The 17,518-nt window shown below is 33.2% G+C and overlaps 3 protein-coding genes and 1 non-coding gene across 5 annotated transcripts; 2 read left to right on the forward strand and 2 right to left on the reverse strand.

Annotated features, from left to right (window-relative positions):
• Positions 1-1,053: 1,053 nt before the first annotated feature.
• LOC100793892 (benzyl alcohol O-benzoyltransferase-like) lies at positions 1,054-1,474 on the forward strand. Its single transcript, XM_006577680.2, has one exon. It carries the CDS (start codon positions 1,055-1,057, stop codon positions 1,472-1,474), a length of 420 nt encoding a protein of 139 aa, XP_006577743.1. The 5' UTR covers position 1,054.
• Positions 1,475-4,809: 3,335 nt separating this feature from the next.
• Positions 4,810-7,699, reverse strand: LOC100499795 (20S proteasome beta subunit). The gene is made up of 6 exons (NM_001249226.2): positions 7,528-7,699; positions 7,306-7,382; positions 6,956-7,085; positions 6,571-6,730; positions 6,291-6,476; positions 4,810-5,207 (listed from the first exon to the last, which is right to left on the reverse strand). The coding sequence occupies exons 1-6, from the start codon at positions 7,557-7,559 to the stop codon at positions 5,094-5,096; spliced, it is 699 nt and encodes a 232-aa protein (NP_001236155.2). The 5' UTR covers positions 7,560-7,699; the 3' UTR covers positions 4,810-5,093.
• A 2,208-nt stretch (positions 7,700-9,907) lies between these two features.
• Positions 9,908-10,068, forward strand: LOC113001336 (U1 spliceosomal RNA). The gene has a single exon (XR_003266653.1). It is a non-coding gene; the product is annotated as a U1 spliceosomal RNA (small nuclear RNA).
• A 942-nt stretch (positions 10,069-11,010) lies between these two features.
• Positions 11,011-16,186, reverse strand: OAS-TL1 (cysteine synthase). 2 transcript variants are annotated; one of them, NM_001251463.2, is made up of 11 exons: positions 15,908-16,186; positions 15,061-15,115; positions 14,863-14,972; positions 14,570-14,627; positions 14,006-14,269; positions 13,789-13,926; positions 13,647-13,698; positions 12,366-12,445; positions 11,859-11,918; positions 11,588-11,668; positions 11,011-11,332 (listed from the first exon to the last, which is right to left on the reverse strand). In NM_001251463.2, exons 2-11 carry the CDS (start codon positions 15,100-15,102, stop codon positions 11,240-11,242), a joined length of 978 nt encoding a protein of 325 aa, NP_001238392.2. In that variant the 5' UTR covers positions 15,103-15,115; positions 15,908-16,186; the 3' UTR covers positions 11,011-11,239. The 2 variants fall into 2 exon arrangements, with proteins under 2 accessions (NP_001238392.2, XP_006576133.1); XM_006576070.4 differs by lacking the exon at positions 15,908-16,186 and adding an exon at positions 15,734-15,899 and having other exon boundaries at positions 11,081-11,332.
• Between the last annotated feature and the right edge of the window lie 1,332 nt (positions 16,187-17,518).

A 17,518-nucleotide genomic window follows, 5' to 3' on the forward strand; every position in this document is an offset into this window, starting at 1 on the left:
CTTCATCTTGTTGACTTTAAATACAGGCCTTTAAATACCAATTAATCATTATTGCATAGTGTAAGCTTTCCAAATGAAACTTTAATTTTAATTGAAAAGTAACATTTAAAAATTTAAGAAACTATCCTAAATCTATGGCAACTATACTAAATTTTGAACATATTTTAAAAGTTATTACAACTTTCTTTGGCAATTATTAACTGTTGACAGTTGAACGGATCCTTTTCAAATAAAGAAATACTTAATGGTACGAATAAATTAGGCATGAATTTGACAAAAACAGTTTATGTCTTATGATAACATATATAGCATGATATCCGTCAAATTCAATTTTATTTCACATTTTTAATTTAAATTTAAATTTATTCAACCAAATGTAATTATGTAAACACGTTTTTTTCATGCATAGTTAGTACGTACTGGTGCTCTTTCAAATATCATATCGTGTACTTAATAGTTAATATGAGTAATGATACTTATACTCCTTCGTTTTAAATATTCTATAATTTCTCTTTTATTTATTATTATTATTTTTTTAGCATCACAAATTTTATAATAATTATATTTTTTTTTTCTCTTTCTTACTATGCGTATAATAACACGTGTGATATTCATTTATCTTTCTCCTTAAATACGACTATATTCACACTGTTTAGCGGCTGGTGGTCTTATGAATATCCCAACTCATAGATGACACCTCCTTTATAAAGGCTAGCAGCTCTTGCTCCACTGACATGTTTTTCATTGGTGAATTGCTCCATGCCACCATTGGCTTAATTATCAACACTTTAAAAGATCTAACAAACCATAATTTTTTAAAGTTATTACAACTTTCTTGTTATGGCAATCAATCATTAATGTTGTTGACAGTTGCGTTGATGCTTCCTGAATAATATTCTCACTTATATTTAATAAAAAAAAAACTCCACTTATAAGTGCTAGCGCCCTTTATAAATGCTAACAGCCCTAGCTCCATTGATTCACTCAAGCAGCATACATTGCTTAATATCTTTTGTACTTTCTTACTCAGCAAGCCCGTTCTCTGATAATTAACATGGCCTCGTCTTCTTCCTTTCCCTCTCTAATGTTTGCAGTGCGGAGATGCCAACCTGAGTTGGTGGCTCCTGCTATACCCAGTACTCCCCATGAACTTAAACCACCATTATCCGACATAGATGATCAAGAAGGTCTTCGTTTCCTCGTTCCAATGATTCAGATTTATCGAAACGAGCCATCGATGGCAGAGAAAGACCCAGCTAAAGTCATTCGACAAGCACTCGCAAAAACACTTGTGTTTTATCACCCATTTGAAGGTAGGCTTAGGGAGGAGCCTGACCGAAAATTGATGGTGGATTGTGCTGGGGATGGTGCCTTGTTCATCGAAGCTCATGTTGACATAACACTTGATCAGATTGGTGATGCACTCCAACCTCCATTGACCATTCCCATGCTTCCAAGAATTTATATTGTTTGAATATTAGAGGATTTTATAAAATACCAATATAACCACCAGGAACACATTATGTTATATTATCAAGAAGAGTTTTAGGAATATCTAGTTCACAATGATTGATCAAACAAACGCAACGAAACCTGAATTCGTAGATGATTTCTGATCTATATACCCTTCTTAAGATCTGTTACGGAACGGATAGTTAACTAACATTGTAACCAGTGACTTCATAATTCTTCCTCAACCGGAATCTTTTTATTCCTTAATAAGACTTTCGTAACTCTTCAAATGAGGAGAAGAGAAACTATATGTGACAGCTCGGTATATTGGGGATTAACCTTATAGGGTTCTCATTATCCCCTAATGGGTCAACACTGACATCTGTTCATTTAAGTTCATATCATCTGATTTAGTTGTCTAATGGACTCACTTAATTTGATCATATAAAATAAAATCCACTAATGATAAATAACTAATATAATTGACTTATAATATTAGCACAAATTAGTTATTGAAATAGAAAATTCCAACAATCTCCCACTTGGACTGGACTACATATTATAACATTTATATAAAAAATCATTAATAATAAAATCTCATGTATTAATAATAAAATCATTGTAGTTTTCGTCACTACAACAAATATAACTAGATCTCAATGACCACCACATCAGTCCACTCAATGACATATGTCAATATGGATAAGCAACATGGAAATTACATGTAATGTGATCTTAGTCATGTCTATTTTCAACTGATCCAAAATTTATTATTTATAGGGATCTATCCAAACACAACATAAATATTGCAAACAAAACAAACTGATCATGAAATGATAAATTTCAACTTTATTTTTGCAGAAAATCCAAACAACAAAATGTTTATAAATCATAAGATATAGAATATAAGTAAGACTCCCACTAAACTAAGTGACTATAAAAAATTACACGCGTATGAGTAGTGTGCTCATGAAAAACTTTAAGTGTTATACCTTTAGTGAGTGGATCAACAACTAGCGTAGAATGAGTCCCTACATGTTCTATACAAATCTATATTTTTTTAATTCTTTATTTAACAACCAACTACTTTATGTCAAGAAATTTTTACTTGGTTGAATCCTTAATAAGATCTTTAAGATATTGTCCCAATAAACACCCAATGGCTACTTAATGTTGGTAACAACAGGTAAGTTAGTTACAATAATTTAGCAATGGTTGATTCTAGTATGATGTCTCATAGCAGAATAATAACTCCACCAACATGGTTAAATGTGGATCCTTATGTGGAGCGATTGCTATTAAGACATTCCAAAAAAATCAAAGTCAGAATACCTAATGATCACTAAATTTCTAGACTTTCTATATGAAAACATGTAGTTTCTTGTTTTTTTTTTTTTCAATTAACGCATAATGCGTTTTACTACTTTCTAGTGTTGCATACCAAAATTACTTATATATCACCTTAGGACTCCCACAAAAAATTATTTCAGGCCAATAAAAAATAAACTTAAGAATACATGATAAATTACAATATAACTGTTTTGTAACAATAAACCATATGATGCTAGTAGGATATCATCAACATATAACACCAAAATAATAAATTTACTCTCACTGAAATTTTAGCACACACAATCATCAATCAAATTTACCTCAACACTATAAGAGATAATCTTGATGAATTTTGTAATACCATAGATGAGAGACTTGTTTAAAAGCATAAATGGATTTCTTTAGTTTGCATACCATAGACTTTAAATAATCTTAAACAAGGCTGTCTAATTAGACCGTATAAAGTGTTTTATTAATGTTTCTATTTAGAAACGTAATCTTTATATTTATCTATGCAAAACAATTATAAAAAATTGTCTACAATATCAATATAGTCCTAAAAAAGTATTTCTAAGAAATTAGAGAAAAAGTCCCTTTGTGAATGCCTTGAATCACACTTCCCTTTTCTCTCTCATCATTGTCGCCACCCGTGGAGATCATGTTTCAGGGAGACTTAGTAAGAAAGTATTGATGGAGATAGTGCATCATTAGATTGTCTGGTATAATGATAACTTTTGAATTAAGTATTTTAAAATTTTAAAATTAATGAAACACTAACTTTTTAATGAAAAACGAAAAAAAAATCAAAATAATTTTTTTCAAAAACAATTAAATTATCAAAATAAAAACTTTAAAACTTAATATATCAAAATAAAAAATATTAAACCATAAAAAACTAAAATTATCATTTATCGAATAGTTTATTTACTAGAAATGAGATGCCTATATTATTAAAAAAAAGTAGTGTTTGTTTCACGTCATTTTTTTTAATTTTGTTTCAGAAATATATGTTAGAAGGTTATGAGAATTTATTCTCGGATATATATGCTGTATTCCTAAGAATATTATATTTTCATGTTTCAATCATACTCTATTTCCATATAAGGGGACGGGTGTATGATAGTTTTCATGAAAATAGAAATTATTTTCTACAATAACTATCTATTCCCATTACATTCTACTATATTTATTTGTTTACTTTATTTTTTAATTAAGTAAATTTAAAAAATTTCTACAATTGCACTAAAGGTCAACCAAACATGTCCATGAAAATAACATTCTTAATTATAATATAAGTTTTACCATGAAACAAATGTACGTAAGAGTGATTCTTTTAAACTTATCCCACATCATGTAGTTAATTTGTTGGGAGAATCCCACATCAAGAGAATTTATCGTGTTTTATCCTCAACAAATCATTTATGCAAGGCCCCACATCGTAGAGTTTATATAGTGGAAGAGCTACTGACGTGCAAAGTCTCACATCGAGGAATTGTGCAAAAGGATTACTTTTCAGTACTGTATGAAATTAATTTATTTTTGCTTATAATATATGGGCAGGAGAGAGTAATTCTTTTAAAAAAAAAAAAAACAATTAGTGTGAGCCGCATGCTCACGCTATGGCCAGTTTTATAATTTAGCATCCGCATAGCATTAACTAAGCCTAAGCCTATGCTTTTTTTTTTTAAAAAAAAACATCTTTATGGTCAACACTAGTAAATTTAAATTTTGATAATATCAGGCATAGCGTCAATCAAACCCGCGGTAAATTTAAATTTTGAAAATAATTTTTTATTATTAGCCTCAACACTATCCTATTCAAGCTTTGTCTAGTTTGATTTGAGAGTTCATTCCATATATTTGAGAAAAAATAATATAAAATAAGAAAAATAAATGAAATAAAGCAAATATTTAAAGATAAAAAATGAAATAAATAAGCAACATTTTTGTAAAAGAAAATGACAACATTGCTTTCCTAAACCAATTAGGCATCTAGTTTTTATAGGAAACGGTAGTATAACGAATGAGACTTGTGGACAAATCTTTGCATGATTAATTTCAAACACGTGCACCGCGTTGATGTCTATGCAAGCAATTGAAAAGGGAAAATGGCTATGATGAATGTCATAATGAAACGAAACTGGAATAGAAATTCTAATGAAAAGATCAATTCGAACCACCATAGGAATCTTAAAAAAATAAATATGAAAACATCAAGTCTCATTTAATATCCATTAACACCTTGAAGAGTCCTGTTGGAACCCATTTCATATCCATTTAAAATTCTGTTTCATTTCACATTGAGTCAGCTACCATGAACCTTCAGCGCCCACTGTTGGATTCTTGAAGGCAGCGAACTCCCAGTACGTTTTCAACGAGAATGGTGGGAAAACAGTGGCACCTTCATCTGTAATTTTAGATATCTGCAAACAGTGGCACGTTAGACTAAATATCATAAATTCATAATGCAATAGGATAAACCTTCAATTCAACTGAAGATTATATTAAAAATGCTAACAATATAAACTCTTTCTAATGCACACTTTAGACTAGTTAAATTTTTTTGGAAACTATAAATCATGAATGAGGCTCGTTGGATAAGTGAGAGACTGCAGAATTTGTGATTTCCAATCAATAATATGTAAGAAAGTGTTGTTGCTAACATTTTTCATAATAAAAATCCAATAACAAATGGAGGAAGTCAGGAAGCGAAGTCATTTTAGTTCTGATCCAATCCTCATATAAACATTATAGAAAGGGTGCAATAATGGTTCACTTCACCCCTGATTTAACATCTTCCACATATATACATTTTAGAATTCAAGAACGGTAACATAAGCAGCGGTGATTGACTGTCATAAACTCGTAATAATGACCACCAACACTCTACAGAATGGGCACAGAAAAGAAATTGAAACTTTTACATAGATGATATCCTTCAAAACAAGATCGGCATGCACAACTATCAGGTAATAGCAAGCAAGCATGTTCTTTCACACAAGTACAATACAGCAAATTCCAATTTTCTGTCTAAGAAACCTACTAATTTTTCCTATCCCATGTGCTAAAAGTGGAGTTAGACCCCATAAACATGCAACATCAGGTATAAGAGCAGAAAGAGATCTACGGAGCATGTGAGCTATTGCTTACAGCTAAAATCCTACTAATAAACTTTCTCACAAATATGATCAGTAAAACTTGTAACCAAAATATCAATCTGTCTTTCTAAACAATGGCAGGAATGTAGAAAAATTATGAGAACTACAGACAAAATCACCATTCAATTTCAATTGCTTCCCTTACAATTCCATGCATAATTCCTAGGGTACAGAGTACAGACTGTGAATGTTCACTCTCAGTAATACAATTCAATCTTTCTCTTCAACCTCTAAACCAAATTCTAACTATGTTTTGATAAATGGAAAATAGAGAGGGGGGGAGGGGGGGAGCAGAGTGAGGCAGATTATTAGAGTAGAGCAAAACAAGAAAAGGAAACAGTGTAAAACCTGAATTTTGTTGACAGCAGACCTATCACGGTATAAAAGCACACGCATGCATTTTTCCAGTAATTTGACGCCCTCTTCAAAGGTCAAGTTTTCATGCCACTCGTCACGGAGAATTGGCCTAGCAAGATGATTTCCAAGCCCGGTTGCTACATGGTTGTCCTCAAAATTAATGCCAATCATGTTAACCTGGATAAGATACAAAGATTTAATTATTAAAAGAAAAGAAAAACTTCCAGGTAAATGTTTTATAACAAACAAAAAAACAAAGACAAAGACATACCATGCCAAGGTACTTCTGCCCATTTTTCACCCCACCAAGTACAAGTGCATTCCACAATGGATTGAACTTGTTACGTCTATTATACATCACACGGGTTAAATAATTATGCACCTCCTTCGGCCCTAGAGAATTCCCATCCTCCCACATGTTGTCATAAAGGCTGCACAATCAAAACTCAAAAACCAAACAGTTAGATGGGAATTTTGAAGTTGTAGACTTGTAGTATTGAAAAGGTTTAAGGGGAAAAAAAATACACAAATGGAGTTTTTTACTGTATTTGAAACAAAATAACTAAACAAGCCAAGCAAGGATAACAAAGCAGACACAGACCATTTAACTCATCACACCGTTCTGCCCTAAACTTATAAAAGAAAAAGGTACTCACATAAGCTCGTCAAGGTAGCGCAAAATTTCCTGAAAGTCACTTATCTCCCCGCTAGCACCAAGAAGAGAATGCTTTCCAATAGGCTTGATACGCTCAACACTCTTATACCGCAGGGTAGATCCATACGAACCTATCAATATATCCCCAATATACATGATAAGCAAAGTGATTTCGATACTTAAAAACGCCATCATTCTATGACGAAATTTACAGAGATGCCACATTTAAGAATAAGAATTCAACAATTAAAACCAGCGCCAGTGATGAATAAAAAACACAAAAGACTATGGGAAAGCAATTTCCAGATTAATCAGATTAAGAGCATTTTGAAACCGACTTAAATATCAGACCTCCCATGTCAGCGGCCATTAGAATCCCATCTTTGTATTTGATAGCGACTACAGAGGATCCAGTCACGTATGGGTACCTAAGGGTTAAAACAAAAATTAGGGCAAAGAAATGTGCATTTTAAAAGTAAAATCAAACTATTCAGTGTGAAAACCCTAAAATCGAAAAAAAGAGCATCATCAAATAAGGAAAGGAATGGAGTAAGAGGGAGAGAGTGTACATACAGAGTTCGCTCGGATTCAGCTACAAGTTCCATCGCAACGAGTGTCTATCACTTGGATCGTCGTCGCAATCTTGAAGAAGAAGAGAAGAAGAAGAAGAAAGAAAGAAAACGGAGAGAAAGAAAGTGGGATAATAGTGTGCCTAAATATGTTTCACCGTAAAAAACGACGTCGGTTCCAGAGTGCAATTTCGTAAGCCCCAATCCAAACCAGATACTGTCCTGTGCGAAAATAAATACTTTTAACATAATTCTTTTAAATTACTTTTCTTAATAATTATAATTATAATCATTATAAATTGATATTTAAATACAAATTTTATGTCCTCCTAAAAAGATACATTTTTTATCGAAAACATATAAATTATTGCTGATAAAATTATCTAACGTGAGATAAATAATTTATTTTCCTTAGGTCCTGAGCAATCACTATGCCGGATAAATAAAGATTTGTACTAACAATAGCATAGTACAAGTTATTTATTTATTTTTATATATTTCCACTAACACCTTAATTTTTTGCAATAACATTAATAATGTTTCAACTAATGTTAGATTATTTCAACTTAATCAATAACTTTGAATACTGTCAAAAACGTACCTGGCCCAATATATCATACTAGACTATAAAAAACATGGCCTAAGTAGAATTATATTGCTTTGATTCGACTGGTTTATCCCATCGTGCTTGTGTTTGATTTTAAATCTTTAATCATTTTTTTTAATTGAATAGGGGCCGAAAAGGCCACTTCTTAAACCATTTGACCCATGTCCTTAGAAAATAGGCAAATTCCAGTGACAATTTCTGAAAAATCAAAAGAAAGAAGTCTTAGAACACCAGATTTAATCATATAAATGCAAAACAGATTTAAAGGTACTGTCACAGTAATACACACAATTTTACATGTATAATTGGAAGCCGAGGATGTTTTGCATTTCACCTTGAAAGATGGATCAACAAGACAAAAAGGAGATGTGTACCTTCAGTATAACAAAGTTTAACTTTCACTAAATCAACTCCCATTCAATGAAACAAACTTTAAAAGTCTCCTTCATGACAGTTAAACTCCATCTTATACACAAACAATCACAACTTCTTGCCGAGCAATGTTTAGAGACTAATATTATCTTAATTTTTGTGTATTATTATTAATTACTAACACTAGTTATTAATTTACTATATTTTTTGGGCACTGTCATAAATGTGTCATTCTTATCAAATACTCAAATCGCATTAGTTCAGCCTCAGGCCTGAATCCTGGTTAACTCAAATCAAGAACAGATGAAGATAGGTTATGCTCTTCAAGGCTGGGGGAATAACACTTGCAAAACAACTACAACTTACCATTTTGTTTGCTATATGCAGAAATTTCATACAAATTGAAGTGTCTAGAAGAATGAAATCTCAAGTTCGTGTTGAAGGGAGACCCGACAATCAATAAGTATACTTCCAAACCATGCTTTGGACGGAGTCATATAAGTAATACCATGAATCTGATAAAATGTTACACCCAAAAAGAGAGCAAATGCAGTATGTTTGAGTATGATGAGGGTTGGAACATTTGATCACAGTACTAGTATGGCTGTATGGGCCTTTGCCGAGTCAAAAACTGTGATTTTCAACTGTTTATTCGGAAAGCATTCAAATGCTCTTCGTTCTTATGGGCAATAAAAAGACACATTTAAGCAAGGCTATACCTCTTTTGATGTAAGTATATAGCATGTGCTCCAATTCAACTTTCTTGATATATAATAAGATTGACCTTTGGTTGGGAAGATCCAATATTTTTGCCCATATGCAATTTTGCGGGTAAAGTCATTTCATTTTTTACTTCTTTAATGAATACATGGCGCGAGGAGGGAAATGAAAAGAGGAATTTGCTTTTCTTTGGTTCAGCTTCATAGGAACAAGGACAATTGATAATTATTTTTTTTAAGCATTTCTTTGCATGGCTATTTAAAACAATCCTAGTATGTAATAATAACGTAGCATAAATAAACAACAGAGACTATTGACCATGATCCTATTCTGATATGGATGATGTAGGCTTGAATGCTTGATGGGTAAACCCAACGGGCAAGAATTCACTTTATGCTGATATGCTCACATGTAAGTCATTTAATGGAATACACACTTTTCCCTTGGACTCCACCTGATTTCGAAATTCTGTATTAGTTCCTTCAATAAGAATTCATTTCAAATTTCTGGTGTGTGATTGGCGAAACAGGTTTTTTCTGAGTTGTTCCACATTAGAGATGAAAAATATAAACCGCAGCAAAATAGTCTCACAAGTCACAGGCCAAGTTAGTCCCACATCGATGAACTTATAAGCATACAAGTTGACAACATTGTTTAAATAAGGACCAACTGGCTACTTAGAAACATACTTACCTGGATGGGGTCAATGGGTGATCATTTGGGCCCATGGCCTAGGCTGGTGACTTCCATTGCACACAGGAAGGGTGTCAGTCTAAGGTCTCCCCAAGTGGGAGAGCCTACATCATAATTTGTGGTAGTGGGGACTTGCGTTCGCGCAGCCCCTTCAGTACTAGTCTAAGTTTATATCCCTTAAATTATTTTCTTCTGTTCAGTCTACATTGTGGTTTGTTTATTTTGAATTTTGTCTTACTATAAATTTGAAGAACTTGAATGAAGCTGCATTCTATTAAGGGTATACGTGGTATTGAAAAACGAAAATTAATCATTGCAGCACAATCATCCTCTCTTTATTTATGCTACTCCTATAATCCAATCATATAATTATGATTCCTGTTTCATGTTTAACTATTTGGAACATCCTCTTAATTACTCCTCTATCATTATGCCTGAATAATACTGTTAAGTTATTTTTTGGCTGTAATTTTACTTTCGAAGGTTAGGTGGGTAATCTGGGTGGGGCGTCATCCTTGTGCTTTGATGGGTTTTTGCAGATTGTTTATAGTGTTCGGGTGGTGTAGATCAAGGAACATTTGTGCTTTTATCTGGACCACTTGGGTTCAATAAAGTTTTTATTTTTGCCTTCCGAAAACATTGATACAAAATTCATTCCAAAAGCATGTATCTTTAGGCTCCAACAACTATTGAAGTTCTATTAAGAAAAAGAAAAACTATCGAAGTTACCAGGAGCGCAAACCCAATGCCAAGGTTCATACATCAACTCGCGAGAATTGATACATCATTAAAGACGGACCTCAAATGAAAAGTTGACCAAGGAAAAATTATTTAATCAAATTAAATGGTAACTTCTAAAAAACAATTACAAGCACTAACTCGGTTTGGAAAAACACAAGACAAAACTAAAACCCAAATTTTAGAATAATGATTAAATCCAACAACTAATATATTTGTATGGATTAAATTATATTTTTCACCAAAATAATGGATTAAAATATATTTATGCCTTTGGGAAAAAAAAGTATGGCACATGTTATTAGTGTTTTCTCCATTACAAGTTTTAAGAAGCAAACATTCAAGCACCAGGATTTTAACTAGTACAAGCATGAGTTCATGGCATCATGATCTGTAAATAATCAACAATTATAAGAGAGTTTGAACATTCCAGCAAACATCTTATATTTTTTATTAAATCGTAGTCAATTAACAACCAAACATAAACCATTTTTTATTTTTCAGATCCATAAGAGAAAAAATAGATACACAACCCAAGGAGAGAATGCAACTTGAAAAGCAGCAAATGGCTCGTATAACTTCATATTCAAGGCTCGAAGACCATGCTCTCTGCTTCTCGCTTCACGGATTCAAAGAGCACAGATGATAAATAACGCTCTCCAAAGCTTGGGAAGACCGCCTACTCAGGTTTTCAGTGGGCTTATCAGTGATGGAATATATATAGTAAATATAATAAGAACAAGTGCATCTAACTATAACAACCAAAAAAATCCACATAACTAATGCTAGAAGTTTCTGCCAATGATCAGCACTTAAAGTGCAACGATTCTGAAAATGTTTGAGCACATTGATACTGATATCGAATCTAAAGCAGTAACTAACAATGGCATTCACGGAAGAAAATTGATACCAGATGAACAGCAGACAAACTTACAATAATGAGTTTTCCAGCATTTTCTGGCCTCTTTGCTATCTTAATTGCAGCAGCTGCAGCTGCACCAGATGATATTCCCACCTGCGATATATTTATAATGCAAACAGAATAGCATTAAAAATGCTGCCTCCTCCCAACCACACCCATGGTGTCTCCAAAGTACAGTTCAAATCATGCAACTAAAAAAAAAGATGATGCACATAAACAAAGCCAAGTCACGAGAAGAGGTAGCCCATTGACAAACCCATAATTTCTTTTCAGGTGAACTTACCAGCAAACCTTCTTTCAAAGCAAGAAGTTTAGCAGTTTCAATGGCTTCTTCACTTGAAATCTAAAATCACAAACAAACATAAGAGAACTTTTAGAATGCATGGATAAATTATCATGATTCTTGGTTAGTGATGTCTCCTCCCATAAAAGTGATTTAATAAACTTCTAGCCTTCAAGTTCAAGTTCCATTACAACAAGTAGAGAGAGGAAAGTGATAATAGAACAGATTGCATACTCAAGCTAATAAAAATTAATTTCTCCTTAAAATAATTCAAAATTTATTCACAGCAGTTTAGATGACACTTAATAGTGCACTAGAATTGAAATTTTGATTTTTTTATACAGTCTAGATTACATGTTTTGCATGCGTGCAAAGTACAGAATTGGATTTTTTAAAGAATGAATACATTAGGTGCACGAATGGAGGCACACCATATTATCATACAAACCAAAAAATAATCTCTTTATTTAAGCACAAATAAACTTATCAAAAAGTTTTGTGGCTTACTTGAACAACTTCATCAAGTAAATCGACATCCAGAACACCAGGGATGAAGCCAGCACCAATTCCTTGGATCTTATGAGGGCCTTATATCCATTTAACAACCATGCATTTGTCAGGAGAAAGGTACACAACAGGAGGCAGGCATTTGATAAACGTACACAAAAGCACACACGAATTCTCATTAAGAACGTGCAGGAATAATATCACCAGTGCAATAATGGTAAATGACAAAGCACATATTCCTTAAAATACAGGAAATTGAATTCAACAACAGTTTCCGTAAGTATGAGAAACCAAATGATCTTGTAAAATGAATTTTATATACCCTTGAATAATACCAACTTTGTTTTATATCATTGGATTCTCCAAGAAAATTTCAGAGCATGGAGAAAGAGGAGAGACAACAAACTTGACAGACAATGGGAGATCTGATGGCAGCGCCTTCAAGGTAAAAAGATGTTCAGATGTGGGTAGATCTGACACCCTGTTAGGATCCAATTGCAAGGTATGAGACTTAAGTCTTGCATTGAAAATATAATATTCTAGTATGAGGTTTATAAAGCTTTGGGCTTTCCAATTACAACAGATAGCTTTTGTGGTGTGGTTATCCACTTATCCCAAGGTTATTATCTATAGGTATCAGAGTTTTCCATCATGTCTCTCAGCAGCAAACAAGTGGCGTGGCAGTGACGTCAACATTGTAGTGTTCACCAAGACTAGTCAAAGGACTAGTGCACAGCCAACTCGCATGGGTGTCAGGACTGCAGAGTGTGGTGGAATTTTAGGATCCAATTGCAAGGTACAATACTTGAGTCTCACATTGGAAGTATGGGCAAGTGTGGGGGAGTTTTTAAGGTCTTAGGTTCTCCAACTACGACGGCTAACTTTTGAGATGTGGTTCTCTCAAGTTTATTATCCCATCCACATTTGCAAAAGACGGAGAAAGTAATGATAGTATTGAGTTTCAGTAGCTGAAATTTGTGCACGACAAGGAAGCAAAGAATCATGGAATTAAAACATCACTACATATATGGTGAGTAATAATGTATAACAAAATACAAAGAACTATCCCCTGTTTGTACTAGTATTAGACTCTAAATCCTAATTAAACAAGCAAACAAATCATGAAATATGGAAGTTGGAAACCACTCATAAGATATCATCTAAGTTAATTTAAAATATTCTAGGATACAACAATAAGATTACGAGATATTTTCTAGTTATTCTAACAGGTGTAATAATCAGAGACAGTTGCCCTGAAAACACAAAAAAATCAATACTCACCAGGTTTTCCTCCAGACAGTATTGGACTTTCTACTGGTTCAATGCCATATAGCTAAGTTAAAAAAAAGAAAGAAAAAATCATAAAGAATGCAGGGAGAAGATTAGAAAGATTAACACACCATGAGGAAATTAAAAGCCTAACCTTTATATCAGGGTTCTGATCTTTCAGATATTTTCCAGCACCTGTTATTGTACCTCCAGTCCCAATCCCAGAGACAAGAGCATCAACCTTCCCACTAGAGCCCTTCCAGATCTCCGGTCCAGTGGTTTCATAATGGATCTAAGAATAGGAGGAAGGAGAAAATGTCTGAATACTCTCAACCAACCGAATTTCCAAACAAAGCACATTGACACAATACCTTTGGGTTGGCAGGATTTTCAAATTGCTGAAGAATATAAGAATTTGGAGTCTTATCCCGAATCTCTTCTGCCTTCTGAACAGCTCCTTTCATACCTTTGGCGGGATCAGTGAGGACTAACTCAGCTCCAAAAGCCCGAAGAATGGTTCGTCTTTCGAGACTCATCGAAGAAGGCATGGTTATAATAAGTTTATAACCCTTAGCAGCTGCCATGAATGCCAAACCTATGCCCGTGTTTCCACTAGTAGGCTCAATGAGGACACTCTAATAACATGAACAACAGTAAACCGTATTAATACCCTAGTACACAGTAATAAGTTTGCTTGAAAGATAAATATGCAATGATGATGAATTGGTTAAGTGTCTTATAGAACCACTCCCATCTCATGTTCACATTTTAAAATCAAAAGCAAGATGGTGTCAATATCACTAAGCATTAAACAACTGCTCATACAATACAGCCACAGAATAAATAGAATGAAACTTTGATGCAATATGAAAGACTGGTGCATTCAACATGAATTCAAATATGCAAGGAAAGGAAAATCTAAAGCAAGAACTAACTTCACCCGGTGTGATGAATCCTTTCTCCTCAGCATCTACAATCATGCTATACCCTATCCTGTAGGAAGATAAACAATTATGCTTATTACATAAGATTTTTGAATGCATATTATTGCATGGCATAAGAGAATCGGGCATCGATCATACAACGTCTTGGCGAAAAACTATATCAATCTAAGCACTTTAAAAAGGGTGTTGTGAGCAAAAACAGGCAAGCATCAAACCAAAAGTAAATGGTTAGATGGAGTTTCACCCGCTCACATTCCAATACAAGAATGAAGAAATCTACATACCTGTCTTTGACACTGGAGCAAGGTTCCATCATTTCTAGCTTCGCAGCAACTTTGGCAACACAGCCATCCACGATGCGGTTGAGATATACCAATGGAGTTTTGCCAATTAACTGCACATTTTAAAAATGAATTCATATGTACTGTGAGTTAAATTGCTTCGTCATGGAGACAAAAAGGAAAGCGTTGAACATGACTTACTTCAGTCACATCTTTTGCAATGCTCAACTTCTCAACCGCCATATTAAGCAAAGTACTGCAAAATCATAAAAAGGGTTAAAAGATTCTGGTAATTACAAACAGAAAGACATAACATCATCATCATAAATCAATTTATCTGGACTTGTATTGGTTGATTTGACTTATCCTGTGACGACAAACAGATCAAGAATTTGCAATATTCCATTTAGAATGCATTGCATTTGCATTGATATTTTCTTTCTTCCCGTAAATACAAATACTAAAGACACCAAAACTGACCAATTAAGAAACAGAACATGACCTCTATAGTAAAAGGGTGGGGAATCAGATAGAAAAATAAAACAAAATAGTTCAAGCCTCAGATTGACCTGTGAAACTTATAGTACTCATGTTTCAAAATTATTACTAGTTGAAAAACAGGAATTCTTGTTCGTGTGTCATGAATCGATCTACTAAGGGGAAAGAAGAAAAAAAATATGTAGCAAGAATAAGAAAAATAGATGAACTCCTGAAGCGAAGTTCAAACTTCAAAATCAAAGCTCAACAGAGTTAAAAACACTTTATCATCAATTAAATAATCCACGAGAAAGGTACATAAAAATCGGCTATCTAACTATCTAAGCGATAATGATTTTGAGACAGAGAATACGAAAATAACAGAGAAAAAGCATACATAAAGAAAAAGGAGTTCACAGTTACAGAGATACAAAGCAGAGGCAGAAGCAAAAGCGGAAGAGAGAAATTCAGAAAGATAAAAAAAAAAAAAAAAAAAGAAGAATGGTGACTACAATACAACTGAAAAGATTGAGAGTAGTAAGTAATAAGAAAATGGAATTGGAAGGCTCACCGAGTGAATCACCGCAGCACAACCTTATCCGAGCAACACGCGTTTATGATAAGAGAAGACTTATGTAGGAAGAGGACGAGAATTTCTATGAGCTCTTTGCCTGTTTCTGCCTTCGTTTGGTTGGTTCGATGATCTGATATTTCCAATAGCCAGAGGAGCAATAGTGATTTTACGTTCTCTCGCGTCTTTTTTTTTTTTGGTTTTGTTTGTTTTTGTCTGCTTTGCATTTTCTGTTCCTTATTTGGAATTTACAACCACATATTTGGAAAATAAAAGTACAAAACAAAAATCACAATCCACTGCGTTTAAATGTCAACCTAAAGAAAATAATTTCATTTTTTCCAATTATTGTAATAATAAAGGCAATTTATAAATTCTGAAATTCATTACTATACACAAAAGAAACTGACACCTGCAACTCCCTACAATAAAAACAAACACGTTAATTCGTGTCTTTGACGTAATTACACCATTTTTTAGTTTTATAATTATAATATAATAATAACAATTAGAATAACAGCTCAAATTCACCGTATTTCTTCAATGACGTATATCATGAACTAATGCCTTAACACAGTGTGGAAATAAATTGAAGTCATAATTTTGAAATCAGCACCAAATTAACGAACTATTTCTCGAGGTTAAGCTTTCCTGCACCGAATTAATGATTTTGTGTACATCAATTGCATGCAATTTGATATTGATGAATGTTGACATTTTTAATCTGTGGGCAATGGGGCATGGTTTGCTGGTCGATAAGATTCAATCGAGCGTGACAGATGCTGAAGGGATTCGCCAAAAACAACAAAATCCATAGTAAAGTTATTATGACTCTCTAATTAGTGATGGGTATGCACATTATGCTCGTATAATAATTACTAGATATAATAATGTTTAATTGAATAAGCCCCTTAACAGCTAACAATAAGTATTTAAAAACGATATTCCAAAAAAAAAGTATTTAAAAACAATAAACGTGTCGCAGGCGCTCCGTCGATTGTTTTCACCTCGTTGCTGTCCATTGTCTAACAAGACGCTACAAACATAACAATAATTATTGGGAAAAAAAATCGCAAATTCTATATTCTATCTACGATTAGAACAAAAGAGACGGCACATTGAGACATTGGTGAGCAACCCATGCTTAGCACGTTATTAGATGAGAAATAAGACCATTAAATTAATACATTATAATAAAGTTTATTCAGAGGATGTTGCAAAGACTATTCTTAGCATTCTTGTACATATTATGTATAGACAACACCTTTTAGGCCTATTATTAGTAAACTTAAGCAAGGGCTTTTTGTATAATAAAAAAAGGCCTAATTACGACATTTGTATAGGGATTTCTTTTTTTTTTTTTTAGAATAAGCCAATTATTTGTACATAATGTTGGATATACAACACGATGTTGTACACAACATGTTGGAATCTTGACGAAAATAGCTATTTTATATCCAATCTGTGGGTGTCGTTGTTTGATAATTGTTTTGCATAATTTCATAGCAAAATGGCAATTCGATGTTCCAAGCCAGAATTTAATACGTCATCTTTTAAAAAATGGGATTCACATAATATAGTTTGTTTAAAATTTAAGGAAAAAATATTATA

Source organism: Glycine max, chromosome 3 (genome assembly GCF_000004515.6).
Source record: "Glycine max cultivar Williams 82 chromosome 3, Glycine_max_v4.0, whole genome shotgun sequence".
NCBI lineage: Eukaryota > Viridiplantae > Streptophyta > Magnoliopsida > Fabales > Fabaceae > Glycine > Glycine max.

What these genes read in the sequence shown, in the direction of transcription:
- LOC100793892 (XM_006577680.2), top strand. Translation starts at nt 1,055, where the DNA reads ATGGCCTCGTCTTCTTCCTTTCCCTCTCTAATGTTTGCAGTGCGGAGA.
- LOC100499795 (NM_001249226.2), bottom strand. Translation starts at nt 7,559, where the DNA reads ATGGAACTTGTAGCTGAATCCGAGCGAACTCT. An exon ending in GCTGAATCCGAGCGAACTCT is followed by an intron (nt 7,383 to 7,527) that starts GTATGTACACTC and finishes TTTAACCCTTAG; the next exon opens with GTACCCATACGTGACTGGAT. An exon ending in CTGCTGTCAACAAAATTCAG is followed by an intron (nt 5,208 to 6,290) that starts GTTTTACACTGT and finishes CACTGTTTGCAG; the next exon opens with ATATCTAAAATTACAGATGA.
- OAS-TL1 (NM_001251463.2), bottom strand. Translation starts at nt 15,102, where the DNA reads ATGGCGGTTGAGAAGTTGAGCATTGCAAAAGATGTGACTGAA. An exon ending in TTGCAAAAGATGTGACTGAA is followed by an intron (nt 14,973 to 15,060) that starts GTAAGTCATGTT and finishes TAAAATGTGCAG; the next exon opens with TTAATTGGCAAAACTCCATT. An exon ending in AAAATCCTGCCAACCCAAAG is followed by an intron (nt 13,927 to 14,005) that starts GTATTGTGTCAA and finishes TCCTATTCTTAG; the next exon opens with ATCCATTATGAAACCACTGG.